General features: G+C 30.4%; 1 protein-coding gene across 1 annotated transcript; it reads left to right on the forward strand.

The window, feature by feature from the left end:
- Positions 1 to 8: 8 nt before the first annotated feature.
- LOC141524726 (uncharacterized) lies at positions 9 to 5,046 on the forward strand. Its single transcript, XM_074238742.1, has 9 exons — positions 9 to 678; positions 750 to 909; positions 980 to 1,227; positions 1,310 to 1,512; positions 1,596 to 1,828; positions 1,960 to 2,641; positions 2,943 to 3,049; positions 3,879 to 4,500; positions 4,810 to 5,046. The coding sequence occupies exons 1-9, from the start codon at positions 461 to 463 to the stop codon at positions 5,037 to 5,039; spliced, it is 2,703 nt and encodes a 900-aa protein (XP_074094843.1). The 5' UTR covers positions 9 to 460; the 3' UTR covers positions 5,040 to 5,046.
- The last annotated feature ends 10,733 nt before the right edge of the window (positions 5,047 to 15,779 follow it).

The raw sequence follows: 15,779 nt of genomic DNA on the forward strand, positions 1-15,779 counted from the left end.
AGTAGAAAATATAAAACGTTGACAACCCACGCCAAACGTTGCTTTCAAATAAGAGTAACGTAAACGTAGAACATAAAATAAGTCTGGTTTAACAACCAGTCGTCAACTTCCTTTCACAGAGTCAACATTTTAAAAAATAATTATTCTTAAACAGTAATTTTTTTTTTTTTTTTGATAATATTGTCATTTACTTTTTATGACTGATTAAAACGAATAAATACAACCGATAAAAAAGTGGATTAAAATTGCTTGTTTCTCGCTGGGACAAAACAAATTTTAATTACTCCGATATCGGATGCCGGTTTCATTGTGAGTCGACCGTGAGGAATTTTTAAAAATAAATTTTTACAAAGACCGAGGATCGAGAATAGAGGAAAAAAAAAATAATAAAGTTTAAGTTTAACTTGAGAGTAACAAGAAAGTGAGTGAAAAAGTTTGCCGAGAAGAGCAACTTAGTATCATGTATTTGTGTTCGAGTTCAATGTCCCAGTGCCCGCAAACGAAAGTGACTTGGCTCGTGAAGAACATCAGCCTTGTCCTCATTCTTGTGCTTGTAGGGCTTCTTCGTACTCATCCGGTTGTCTCAAGTCCCGTTCAAGTTCAACATAACACTCATCAGCTTCGTTACTGTCGCTTTGAAACGACTCATAAGTTTTATACCGTCAACGATTTGTTCAAGTCAGATATTTCATTAGATTACTTTTGGATCGATAAGCCACGATATTTATTATTTATTTTATATTTTTTAGATGTATTAATGAGCTGGTACCCAGAACAAAACACAGAAAATCGAGATCGGTGGATGACAAAGCTCAATTGTTCATGACTTATAAGAATAAAGACATTGATGAGAGCCAATTTGTCCCGCATGCTGAAGCTAGAACTTTTTATACCGACTTTGTTGACATAGTAAGATATTTTGTTTATTTTTCTTTTTTTTTTAATTTATTTTAAACAATTAAAAATTTCTAAATTAAAGAAACGAGGACCGTTGCCAAGAAATGATGGAAACTACTACCAATATCCTGGACAAATTTACCCTACAAACCCAAATCCACGGCCTGGAATATTAGGAATCAATCTACTAGAAGCATTTTCATCGATAAATAAATACGATGACCGAAAATGTGTTCACAGAATAATCTGCGAAGTGGCCTCAGGTGTTACACCCGGAAATATTGGATTCAAACGTAGCAATTCTATCTTCGGAATCAGTTCGCTTATTGAGTAATTTATTTTGTTGCCAGTATTTACTTGATTTCTGAGAGTCTTTATATTTAATAAATTAATTACTTATAATTTTTTACAGTTACCTTACGACGAGGACTTTTGACATCTCATCACCGTTGCTGACATTCGGAAAATCGGCGTTGATGGGTTGGAACAACAGAGGAAATCCAGACGTCTGCTACCAAAGATACCCTCAGTGTCCTAGAAGCCAAAACGAACTTATTAGTTACTTGAATAATTACAACGGAGGGTTTTTCAGGTTTTTCAATGATCGTAATACAGGTGAATTTTTTTTATAAAGAACTCTAATCAATATTTGAACCCTCCTGTTGTTTTAATTATTAAAATTATTTTGTGATCAATAGGAAGCTACAATCGTGGTTTGGATGTAGTTGATTCACAAATGGTTTCTGATCGCAAAGCAACGGGGGAACTTAAATTTGATACTCCTTCTTCAAGAACTGTTTTGGTTGAACGCAGCAAGAAAAATGATGATCATAATAGAGTTGTCTTTCCTGATCAGCAGTATGTTAAAATTTTAGACTATACTGACTCAGATAGATTTATTAATTCACCGGAATCGTCGTTTTTTCCTCAGGTAACATTCTAGTAATTTTTTTTTTTTTCGTGTTGAAATTAACATACTGATTTCAATATAATTTTTTTTTTACTAATTGATTATAATTATCAGCCAATTGGATCATCATAATAAAAAATTTCTATTGTCAGGATAGGAAGGATCAAAAAGTCGAGGAACTGGTATACGATTTTCACAGCGATAAATCATCCCAATCAGAAGATAAAGATAAAGACCCGTCGGCAGTGCCCAAAGAATCACATCAGGCATCTCGAGGGTCTCATAAAAACCATGGAAAGCTCTATCTGCCAACTAAAAATACTCCTTATTCAACTAAAAAATTATCAAATTACACCTTTCCAGACGGGCAGCGTATCATGATAGACACAACCTTCTCAAAATTATTTTCTGACAGCTATAAAAAACCTCTAAAACGCGGCCTTGTGAATAATGTGCCCCGGGCTATCGACATGGAGGGTTTGTACGTGATTAATCTGACGGAATTGTATCCCACCGTCAATGATGACACTCGTAGTCCAGTGGAGGAGCAAGTTATTCATCCTTGTGACATGATTTGTCATGATTCAAGAGGTACAGCTGTTCAATTCACCCAGTTTGTTAATTCTAATGATGATAATAGCAACATCAACACCAACTACGCCAGCGCTGATAAAAATAAGTTTCTCACCACCCTCATGACACCTGAACACCCGATTCTGGACTTATCCAAGAGACTACCTTGCCAAATTATTTGCTTGAATGCCCGCGGTCAAAGGCGACGTATTACTACTACATTTAATAAAATAATAAGATCCAAGCTTGCAAGTAATCAAGGTCATAATTTTAACTAAAATTATTATTACTATTAATTTTTTTATGTACTTTTTTTGATTGTTTTTACTCTATTTAATGGGATTATGTAATTAATCAATGCAATAACCCTTGTGTAAAAATTTCTCTGAAAACGTTCTCTGACGTTTTAAGAAAATAAAAAACTTTATGAACTATTATTCGTACTTATTAAAATTTTTCCACAAGGGAACTGACATTAAGCTTTAAAATTTTTGGAAAAAAAAATTCGTAATTCCATTATTTGATTATTACTATGGTGGATAAGATGTTGAATCTATTGCAGAGGGTCGTTATCAATCAGGAAAGACCAAAATTATAAAACCGAGATTCGTGGGTGAACCGATTATTTATGATAAACATCCAATTATTCAATTATCTGATTCTCCAGTGGTAATATTTGCTTTTAGTACTGTTATTATTAATAAAAATTATAGTTTATAATTAACTCTTAAATTTTCATGTTAAAAATTTTTGTTTTTTGTAATATTGCAATTTCTAATGTAAAAAAATTAGAAGATTTGGAATAAAATATTTTTTTTGGTGATTCGAGAAGAGATAAGAAATATTAAGTATATAAAAATTAAAAAATATTTTAGAGGAAATTACAGCGCCATCTCTGGTAGATAAAATTAAAAAAATGTTAGTATCGCTGTAGTTACTGAAGATGTCCTCAGTAGATGCGTTACTAAGTATTTTATAAAATTTCAAGTGTTAAAAAATAAATTTTACTTAAGATTTATTTATAGTAAATAAATTCAAATAAAAGACTTAGTGAATTTTTCATTTTTTTTTGTATCAATAAATAATTTTTAAATGAATAAAAAAGATAAAATTATAATAGAATAACCGGAGATTTAAAATTGAATTTAAAATAAAAATAAAACACTCAAAAGAAACAAAACAAAATCTTTATATCTCCAAAATCCACTTTTACAGTCACCAAAAAAAATGATCTTAAACCTTCACTGTATTCTCCACCCCACAAAAAGAATAATAATAATAACAATAACAATACAAAAAAACCTCCATTCCACATCACTATTTTTCTCGCCCCAAATCTAAAATACACACGCGACCTGATTCGGTTTCATTGTTAGACCCTGACATGCCCAAAGTACTTTATATGGGCTTGTTCTTTTATTAAATTTAAAGTAAAAAAGGTCGCTTTATATTTGGACTAGAGAGGAATCAGATTATAAAGATCCTTTTCGTTTACCAGGTGCCATTGTCGTCGCTGCCGTGGGCAGGTGGGTCAGGTATAGTTAACCCCTCATGGGGACAGAGATCTCCAACAATGCCATCACCATCGGATGATCCCGATACACTAACCAAAGTAATTGGATCGCCATTGTCATTCGAAAAAGGCGACACTGTAATTGGTGATAATCCACTTGCCATCACCACAAATATTTCATCGCCGAATCATCCTGCTGGCTCGGGGGGCTATCCACTCGATTATTTTTCTAATCTAAAGCAACAATCACCGTCAGCGACGACAATAACTATCTGCAATGGTCGCATCTATATTATGCCCGCAAATACCGTATCTATGCCGCTATGCGCAACGACCATTGACAGCGGAAGCAGTTCGAACAGTCTTCCCTTGCTGAAGAAAGAAAAGAACAGTTGGGGAAACTACACACATTTTTTTCAAGAACTTGCTGACTTGAGCAGAGATGATAAGTATAATTTCGATAACAATCTGCATAATATGGAACTTAATGATTCAATAAAATCAGCTGGTCTTTTAAATGAGCATATACCACCGCAAGATTTCGGACTAGTTAAAGTTGGTACGACTACTGCTCGCTATTCACCGCCTTTAGCTGATCCTCCACCAGGTAGTTGAATTGTTTTAGTACCTTTATCAAAATTTTAAAAAATTTTTTGGTAAATGATTCAAATGCTTAAAATTAAAAACTTGAAAGATTTTTTAGAAATCTTTTTCAAAACAATTTCCCTTAAAAATAATCCTATAATTTTTTATCATCACAAATATTTTGAGCAATTAATCTTAGCCTACTTGTCTCGATACATTAAAAACACAGTGACCTACTACCCACAACAAATGTCTAGGAACCTGAAAGTGACTTATTGAACTAGTTACCAAATCCCTCGGCAATCAAGCTTGTCAATAACAAAGATTACAGTTTCAGAAACTTCTCAAGAACCAAACTACGAGGAATATTCTTGTCTTGAAAATGAGTCGTGGGATGCCAAAAGCAAACACTGTACTCCGACTCTGGACTCAGTGGACACCGAGGAGACAGAAGAGGAAAATTCTGAATTGCATAAGCTACCAATCGGTCAACCATCCACCAGACGACAACGCATTGTTATAAAAACACCTCACGCTAATATGTACATTCAGAGTAATTAAATGTTATAAAGAAAATAAACTGATGATTATGATTCTGATTGTATAGATGAATAAAGTGAGAAAGTAATAGTGACAGAGTAACAGTTAGATTATTTGACAATAGTTTCTTGTTGTGGTTGATGAGCTCGAGTGTATCAAAAAGCTAATTGTCTCGGGCTGTCAGTTGCACCCTTAGACCCCAGTAGCACTTGGCCCTGTCCAGAGCACACGCCCCTAAGGGGGTTCTGGAGTTGGTATTAGACCGCGGGGTTTGTCTCTCATCCAGAGTCCTGAGAATTATACTGGAACTACTGTACTGCTATATACCACTACTACTAGTACGACTACGAGTACCACTATTTACTGCTATTAGCGATACTACTGATGGTATACCTCAGCGATTCTCTTCCTGCTGTCACGTAGTCTAACAGTGTCTACACCGTGAATTATACGCCAGAGAGAACTAAATAATTATACCCCTGCCTTTAGTATCCGTCGATGGATACTCATTCCCGAGAGCTTATTTGCACAGTGTCAATGTCTTTATGTTTGTTCGAGTGTTGGTAAATCATTGTATCGTACTCTTCGGTGACTATAGTCAGAGAATAGGGGTTTAACTTTTTAAGCTTGTCAAAGGTATTTGAGAATCGTTAAGAATAATTTTTTTTATTTGGTTAATTAAATTAAATATAAATTTTTATTTCTATTATTTTCAAATCCGTTGATGTGTTTATTTATTTACTAATAATGAAAAATAGAAGGAACTTAAGGTACATGTACCATCAAAATATCAAGTCATAAAATTATCTTTAGGGATCAATTTGAAGCATTTGAAAAAATCAATCTAAAAAATTATTTCAATTAATTGGAGTTTTATTTTTAATGTTCATTGTTCAAAAAAAAAAAATTTCAACTTTTAAAATCCACGTCATCCTGTTAAGTTTGATCATCATTTTATATTTCAAAAAGGAAAAAGGAATCATATACCATGAAATATATTACTCTAAGGGGTTTATGTTTGCTTTCACAGAGAAATTCATCGGCTTTACTTTTTTCGATAGTTAAAAATCAAAACGAGTGTAAAGTACAGTGTATTGTGTTCAGCTCAGACGGAGGAAGAAAATCGCATACGTGATATAAAACGAGCGATGATATAAAAATAGTGGCACGCGCTTGTCGTTGGCCAGCCGATTGATCCGGGACACGTGTCATCAATGCCGCAATCAGCGAGTCTGACTGACGGCACCCGGCACTTTTTCATCTTCATCCGTCTCTTTTCATACTCCCATAGTAACCCATTATAAATATACCATACAAATATTTATCTCACTCTAATGCGTTATTTATAGAGTCTAGAAACCAGTCACTTGAATACTCCGCTTTCAATAAAATCCTTAAATGGAAAAACCGTCATCAGAAATTCACGATACTCGCAATCTCACTTTTCATCTTTGCTTGAGGCTTGGCTCCCCTTGGCTCTGTCCAAGATGATCCACTTATCAGAGTGTGTTGACCAGCGACCAGAGCCAGGACTTGGGTTTAAGGTTTAACGGGTAGTAAAATTGAAAAATTTTATATACATAATAGGAGGAGCTCTGGACAATACAGAAAAATATGGAAGTGTGTTAAGCCACATTATGCGGTGGTAGATTGACATGAATTTTTATTCCCTTCGGAGAATTATCCTGTCGTGTACAGTTGGGAAATTTGAAACCTCTACTTTCATATTTTTTTAACGAGAGATTGAAATTTGATCGCGGATTATTTTAAGGGTTACGGATTCTGAATATTATTGTGTTGAAAGTGTTTCGTAATAATGAAATTTTGTTTTTCAAGTATATACTTGTGAGAGACTTTTTTTTTGTCAAAGAGATAATGATTGATTTTTTTATTAAAACTTACACCGCAGGTCATGTACTTTAACTTCTATTTTTGAAAAAGTTTTTAATTTTTGTAAATTCTAATGACTACAAAACTTTAGATATCTTTGAATTTTTTCGTTTTTCAAATAAACCATTTAATTCAAGTAAAATAAATTTTTCAATATATTTTTATAAAATAATCTCATTTTAGAAAATTTATTACATTAATTTTCTGAAATTACATCTCTAAAGATTTTTTCCGATTTATTTTTTGATTTTATTTATTACCGCTATCTTGAAAAATTAAATCAATGTTCTTTGTATCAAAAAGTTCATTCACCGGTATTTATCCTTTAATTTTTTTTTTGTCAGATTACCGCAGTAATTCATCCCCTAGGGTCCTTTGTCACTCGAACACTAATATACCCGATATACACGTATATATCTGTAGACATAATATAGAACGTATTAAAAGTAGAGAGTAGAGCCATGAGCCAACGAACTCCTTTGCATCGTTTCCAATTGCCGCGGATTTGTCTACCCGGCACTTGGGGTGTTAAGCCGACATCATCGCGACACCGTATACCAGTCTGCACTCAGCTACATAACACTAGCCTCTATACTGTATCGTATTATGTGTATTCTACCCACAACTTAAGTTTGGTAATATAAGTAGAGTGTATGTATACTGAAACTACAACTACACTAATACCAACACTAGTACTAGTTCTGCAGCAGCACCGTCTTCATTTCTAATAACGAGGAATTATCGTATACAATACCACCCAATCCTCTTTGATGTTGGCGCGGAAAATAATACCGTAGCTAATGGAATAAGATTATGTTCAACAAACTAACACAACTACCCGAGCTACTTAGTACTTACTTTATATTATGTGTATATATAATATAATATTGCTGTTCTCTTCGTCACGACGATGATAGTACTAGTGTTTATGTTATGATAGTTATTATTATATTTAATACCTATTTAACAAGATATCCCGACAATTATCAATAAAACACGATCATGAGTAGATATAATAATAATTATTATAATACTTTAACAAGAGTCTTTTTAATTAATTTTGAGTAAATTTGATCATTGTTTGTTAAATTTTTTTTCTAATTGAATTTAAAAATTTTTTTTTCTAATTTATAAAGAAAGAAGAAGAAAAATAATTCATAAAAATTCAAAGCCGTGTGAAAATTTTGAAATTTTGCCGTCATAAAATAAATCTTATTTTTATTTGTAGAGAATTTAAGATTAAAAATGTGAAAAATTATACGGCATTATGTAAAGAGAGGACAAAGCTTCCGGTATTTTATTTATTTCCCAAGTTAAATAAAAAGTATCAAGAACTACGAGAGTAGTTCTCACAATTTAAACCCCTAGGATTACGGCAAATTGGTCGATATCATATTATAAATTCTTGTGTGCCAGAGAATGCGTCAGTTATAAATTTTTAGCTGAAATATAAGAGGTACTCGCTGTTGTGATATTATGTCTGTATCTATTTTATATATTTTTGTAGAAGGATATAAGAGAAGTAACGAGAAGACGAGAGCAGTGGGAGAATTGAAAGGGATGAATTTGTGTTCACGCAACCGAAACGAAACCTACAAAACCTCCAACAGAAGTCGTGACTAGTAGATATGGAATATATTTTTTGTTTTGTAATTTATGGATTATTTTTATGATGAGAAATATTTTAAATAAAAAATCTTCTTCATAGTTATAAAAAAAATTGAATTTTTTTCGCTTTTTTTTTTTTTTTTTTAAAGAAGAATAATTATCAAATTTTACTTTCTTTCAATTTTCTAAATTTTAGTAAGAAATACTTAATCAAGTACATTGAAAAAAAAAAAATTCTCAACTGGAGTATAAATTTTCTTGAGCCAAGAAAATTTCTTCTTGCTCCAAAATAATTTTTATCTTCCTTAAAATTTTCTTGGTGCAAGAAGTTTGATTTTTCTGTGTAGCAAAAAATTTATCTTTAAAAAAAAACACAAATTTTAAATTAAAAATCGAAAAAGAGATGAGCTTGGAGATAGTTTGGAGTTATTTGGGGTTTATTATTAGCAGTAACGCGGGAGTATATGAATCATGGTCAGTCAGTCCAACATACGCACCGTAGAATTAAGTGAAGGAGAGTAAAGGGCAAACAGTGGTAGTAGGTAATAGGTAAAGAGAGAGAATAGTACTATACAGTAGGTAGGTACTGTGATTATACGGTGTCAGTGCCGGAACACATACGTATAACAGCACCATCAGTATCAGGGCGGGTCGCACTTTGCTCGGTGGCTACGGGATATTATTAAGCCGACAATACCGCTAGGGTCGTCCTACTGCGGCCGTGCTACTACTACCACTCTTTACTCAACTCAGTACACATCCTAGACTATCCGGGGGTCAAAATTCGACTCCCATGCATCATAATAGAGACGCGTGCAAGCTTTGGTCTGGTATTTAAACGCGCTGTAATTATATGTCTCTTCCTCGTTCTACCAGCGACTCGTCACCGCACTCTAGTCTGCAATATCGTAAATATAAATGGTACCTTGCTATTACATATTTTTGCTGCGTTGCTCTCACCCCTATCCCTGTCAGTCAATAGGCTTCATTATTCTTCATAATTATTTATTATCCATAGACGATTTATGATCTGTATATTATTTTTGAGAACGTGAGCAGCAATTGGACCTCGGTGATAAACCAAAACCGATCCTGATACGTACACGGTAAAAAATCAGGAATGAGTTTTTAATAAATTTCGCGTAAAAAATAAAAAGTAATAAATTATTATAATTACAGCGTTTAATTAAAGAAAATTAATTACTTTCATATTGAATCAAAATAATTTTTTTTCTGTGTAGGTTCCACTCAATATAAATTAAATCAATTAAAAATTATTCACTCTGCAAATTTTTTTCTGTGTGTAAATCTTGTGAGATCAATAACATAAAAATAATTTTGTCTATCTCAATAACTAACTCCTTGTCGCGGGGAACAATTAAGTCTAACGTCTAATTACAACATGCTTGGTCATAAACAGATACGAGCTCTGAACATAAAACTGTAAGTTACGAAAGTATCGCTGTTGTACTTTTAATGAAATTAAGTCTTACTTGAGATGACGATTATTTTATTATTTTTCTTAGCTAAATAATAAACTACGATAATTGCTAAAGTTAATTGTACTAATCAGATATGCTAGAGTAAATATAATGTATTAAACTGTCGCTGTATGCTGTATGTTGTATACTGTTAGCATGGTAAGAGCTCAAGTGAATTGTGGGTTAGTTATGTCCGCGTTCGTGTGTCGATAGACACGCCTCATAACTTCCTTGCATCTATTTGTGCTTGATAACTGTTGCCTATTACTATTACTATTAACATATTTATAGTAATTGAGTTTATGATCGCTGATTGAGCAAAGGATATGATCAATCATTAACATTCATTTATTGTACAAGACATTATTGGGTATTTTTCTAGTAATTATTTTTATTTATGTAATTTAATAATATATTTAATTATCAACGAAGTTTAAGTAAAAGTTTCGAGATATCTTAATTTTTTTAATTTTTAGTAGATTTCATGGGAATCTTGTAGTAAAATTAAAAAAAAAATAATGATAATTATCATAAAAAAAAAAAAATTCAGTTGAATTTAAATTCTAATGTATCTGAATAATATTTCTTGAGCTTAGCAATTTTTTCAAAGATTAAAATTAGATTTGGGTGGTCTATATTACGTCAAGAACATCAGGATTGTAATTAATAACACTCGTGCTACTGGTGGTGATTTTCAGTTGACTCAACAACGAATACTATATAAATTACGTAGGTTAAATAATTTCGTTCATAATTCAACCCTTTGGACCGTAATTCACTCGGGATCGTAATAAGTCACGGGGACGATATTTGCTGGTGCCTTGTGTGCAATCGGAATGACTTATATTTGTCGTATGCTAATGACTCGAAGATGCAAATTTGTGGGCGTGAAGTGGACTCTCTATCTATATCTGTATATTTAAACGTATTACTTTTTTAACAGTTGAAAACAAACGATTGCACTGAGCGCAAGTGAGTCAAGTACAAAAAAAAACTAGAGACGCGGAATTTTGTGGTGATTTAATTTCTTCCCGTGTCACGCACCATATTTCATTTTAATATTTTAATATTGCTTGCGAGTACCAGTAGCTTATCATCTATTATTTTTTATCACTTAATACTGCGAAATAAAATCTTTTTATATACACAAGTATTTTTTATTTCATTGTTATCTTTATCTAATTTAATAGACATTCGCAGATAATTGTTTAATAATAAATATTTATTATTTACTCAGTAATATAAATAAATACCGCAGATAAAGTTCTTTTTCGTTCTTTATCTCAAAGTATACTGTGGTTATCTAAACCTTCTGTATTATAAATATATTAAATAATATTTTTATCGTTATGAACTATATTGTTAAAAATATTTACCCGGTAATTTTGTATTTATATTAATTATCTCCAATAATAGTTAAAAAAAAATGGCTCACCGGTCAGGTTTATCTCAGTGCTGTTCTATGTTGACAGCCGCAGTAATTTCCCGAGTGATCCATTGCGTAAAGATATGAAACACTTTACTATTTATTTTAAACATAGCTCGTTCAAATGACAGCATCTCTGGACCTTTATCTAAACGAAAATTATAATAAATTAAATTAAAGTGCAGAGCAATTATTTTTAAGCGTAGTATTTATATTTTTATTACTTATTACTTACAGGTTGTTGACTTTTCTTGATTTTCTTTGTAGATAAATTTATATTGGAATTCTTATCAAGTTGATTTGTTCATCAGTTTAATAGCTGGAAGAGGAATAACTGAAACCTGTAAATTTATAAATAAAAATTAATTTTATTGTTATAGATTTCATATTTAACCAATTTAAAGGCGATGATGGATACATCCATTTTTTTATCGTTATTATTAATAATTTCATTTTTTGTCAACTCTGGCAATTTAATATACTTTGTAATTATTCGATTTTGAATTTCCATTCATCAGACAAGATAAAATTTATTAAAATTTTTTGTCAATATTTTATCAATTTCATTCTATAATATTTAATTAACACTTGTCTTTTAACTGTCTTTTATTTTAATTATTGCTTACCAATTGTTGATTTACTAAGGCATTGTCTCTCATGATGATAGCTGTCAATTTTTTTCATGTGAACGTTGTCTCGTTTCTAATTTCTATTATTTTTTTGGTTAACAATTTCAGCAACCTTGAGCCTATATAACAAACAAAATTGAATAGTGATTATTTTACCCAATAAAAAATATGTCATAAAAAATTAACTTACCAGTTGATCTGTCTTAATATCCAAGATGATACTTGGTGATATTAGTTGAATTGACTCATGAAGTTACTAGATACTACACACACTACATACTACGCACTCACTTTTTTACTACACTTTTATTTCACTACACACTCACTTTTTTAAAATTAATTATACAAAATAACTTCACTTAACTTTTACGAATTCGCGATTTAAATTAAACGACGCACTAGAAATTTTTTTCGTTTTTCTGAGCAAGATCTATTTAATGCTTTTAAATCAGTTGATGTATTGTAAGAATTAAATTTTTAATGACAGTCGAATTTTTAATTTTTAATTTTCATCTAAAAATGTATGCCATTAAAGTTAGCCGACGTTCTAAATTTTTTTATTTTTTTTTAATAATTAAATTAAAACAAAAAAATATTTTTAAAATATTGCATTTGCAGTTTTTAAAGTTTTTTACAAGTGCAAATTTTTTTTTTTATTGGAAAAATTATTACAAAAAAATAAAAAAAAATTTTTATTTGTAAAAAACTTAAAAAACTATAAGTGCCATTTTTTTTTAACATTTTTTAATTCTAATTTAATAAATTAAAAATAATTAAAAAAATTAAAAACGTCGGCTAATATTATTATTATTAAAAAAGTTAATTTATAAGAAAAAAAGTTAAGAATTAAATTGGACCGTCCGACTAATATTTAATATTTTATTTCATGTGTATATTACAAAAAAAATGAAATAAATTTAGTGAGCAATAGTGAAACAAGACACCGTCAGAGAAGAAAGCAAAATCACTCTCCGACTCGAGGCCAGAATATTTCCACGAATTTATCGATCGATTTTTTGACTTCGTAACAAAGGCTAAGGCAAATAAACGACATCTACTCAAAACTTCACTCCTACTCTTATTTTATATACATGTCCAACATTTAACCATCTACTTGTCATATTTTATGCATATTTATATACTAAAAACACCGGGTTATATTTTTTTACTACAATAGCCGCCATCTTGATGACTGTCAATTTTTTGACTTCATACTCGTTCGACATTTAAAAATTAAATAAATTAAACTAACTAATTATTAAATCAAATAAATAAATAATATTTTACACTTGCTGATGTATAAAGAATTAAATTTACCTTTAATTATATTTGATAACTATTAGATGCCTGTAATAGATCAAGCTTAGTCGACTCCACGACGCGATTATGTACAAGGAAGCTACTACAATGCTCTAAAAACTTCTAACTTCACACCAACGCTAAGTAGGTCAAAAAACTTGCGGAATTCAAATTTAAACCTCGCTCCTGATTGGCTGGAATTTTTCTAATTTGCCAATCAAAAAATTCGTTAGATTAGAACAAAGACTGACTTCTCGGCCAATCAAATGAAGTCTTTTATAAAAATGTTCAACGGTTTTTGTAACGGTTTTTTGGGGAATGCTGGGTAATAAAAAACTAAAAAAGCCAGATTTAGATTACTAGTTGCAATTATGGCGTCTTTTGTCTCTCGTCCGGTGATTTTTTTACGTCATAAATAATTTTTGCCATAATAAACTTTTAATTATTTATAATAATATGTAAAAAGTGATAGTGTCATGACAGTTGAGTGAATAAATTAAAAAGTTCAAATGAATTTAGTGAAAATATTGAAAGTGTTCCGAATGTTCGTTGGTGTTGGTGAAAGCTTCGATTTTTTTTTTTTTTTTTTTTTAAATCAATTAATACAAAATAATTTTGATTAAATTTTCAATAATTAATTTTGATAAAAAATATATTCATAACCAAATTTTTCTACTTAGTTATTTCCGTTGATACTCTCTCGTGGTTGGTTAAAATAATTTCCGATCCGCCAATCAAAAAATTCGTTATTAAATTTTTTAAGCCAATCAGAATTAAGATAATAAAATTAAAAATTTTTTAACGGACTTTAGTGACGTTTGGCGTCATTAAGTCAGATTACGGTTGACATTTCACAGTCGGCGTAATGAGTGAAATATTTTAGGCATTATTTTTTATCAAAATAAATATATTTATGTAAATTAATTATTAATTGCGGTGTCTATCATAAAAAGTGAATAAAGTGAAAAGTATTTGATAGAAAAAAATATCAAAGTGTATCGAAAAAAATAATCACGGTCAAGTGCGTAATGTCGGGAGTGGTTATATTTTTTTTTCGATGTGTTTATTTAAGTAAATAAATAAATAAATAAGTTTTAGGGAGCGTGATTAGTTTAATTCGGTTTTTAAAAATAAGTTTAGTGAGAAAGTATGTCGGTTTTTTTTTTTTTTTTTCGTGTCTAGAAATTTGATTCTATCTGATACTTGAGAAAAATATTTTTATTTTTGCGGTTACATTAAATTTATTAGAAAAATTAAAATTCAATTTTCATGAATATTTAAAATCAATTTGAATTAATATTTAGTAGTATAATAAAAATTTTATTTTTTATTAAATTTAAAAATGAAAAGAAATCAGCATATTTTTTTGTGCCTTTTCAATTGGATTACTTCAAGAAACTAACATTTTTATCTTCTGAAAAATTCAAATTGTGAGAAATTTTATTAAATAAATTTACTATTTCACTTATAGATATGAACTAAAATAATTAAAGTATTTTCTAATTTTTTACAGGTGAACTCAAGTATTTTGTGTGTCTTTTTCATTAGATTATCTGAAGAAATCAACGATTGTGTTTCCAATACCTACAAAATTAAACTAATAGGTTAATACATAAAAATTAATTTTTAAATTATCAATTTATGAATTAAAATAACCAGAGTATTTTTTCACAGATAAACTAGCAAGTGTCTTGCATTCTGCTGAAAGGATTATTCGAAGGAACCAACGATAGCATCCGAGCTGCTGCCAAAAAAAAAATCAACACCTGGTGAGTTAATTTGTTGATCAATTAATACTGCAATAAAAAATTGCAAATTATAAAAATTACATCATCAAAGAATTGATATGACTGACATATATATATATAAAAAAAAACTGGAATTACGATTGATATAAAACGTAATCTGTTACCAATTCGACCTAGATTACCTTATCAACGATTTTATAAACATAAATTAATATATCTCTGGTCATATCTTTATCTATATCCAGATAAACATAGGTATATGTGACATTGATATATTATAACTCACAAACGTATAGTATACTATATATTGCCAGTGAATCACAAATTTACACGGCAATCCGAGTAGCCAGCAAAGATCCGATAACGTGTCTTTAATCCAATACAGCTCGAAGACACTGATGGAAAAATAAATACTCGTGTTAGACTTGTCGACGCTTGTTATTATTATTATTATTTATTTTTTTGTTCATTATCATCAACATGATCATCATGATTGTGATTACAACTGCGATTGTAATTGGTATTTTTTAATTTTATTTTTTATCGAGTGGGAAAGAAGGTAGTGAAGTGTACTCAGGTGTAATACGAGCTCGAGGTGTGTCACATACAAGTAAAGTGCGTACACAAGAAACGTGTTAACTATACGCGATTATGTTATACTACATAATATAATATAATAT

This window comes from Cotesia typhae, unplaced genomic scaffold, assembly GCF_013202065.1.
Source record: "Cotesia typhae breed Kobodo isofemale line unplaced genomic scaffold, CoteBio_Ctyphae contig_23, whole genome shotgun sequence".
NCBI classification, from domain to species: Eukaryota; Metazoa; Arthropoda; class Insecta; order Hymenoptera; family Braconidae; genus Cotesia; species Cotesia typhae.

Coding starts and splice junctions, on each gene's coding strand:
- LOC141524726 (XM_074238742.1), top strand. CDS start 461: ATGTATTTGTGTTCGAGTTCAATGTCCCAGTGCCCGCAAACGAAAGTG. Junction 679..749: donor ACCGTCAACGATTTGTTCAA/GTCAGATATTTC, acceptor TATATTTTTTAG/ATGTATTAATGAGCTGGTAC. Junction 4,501..4,809: donor TTTAGCTGATCCTCCACCAG/GTAGTTGAATTG, acceptor CAAAGATTACAG/TTTCAGAAACTTCTCAAGAA.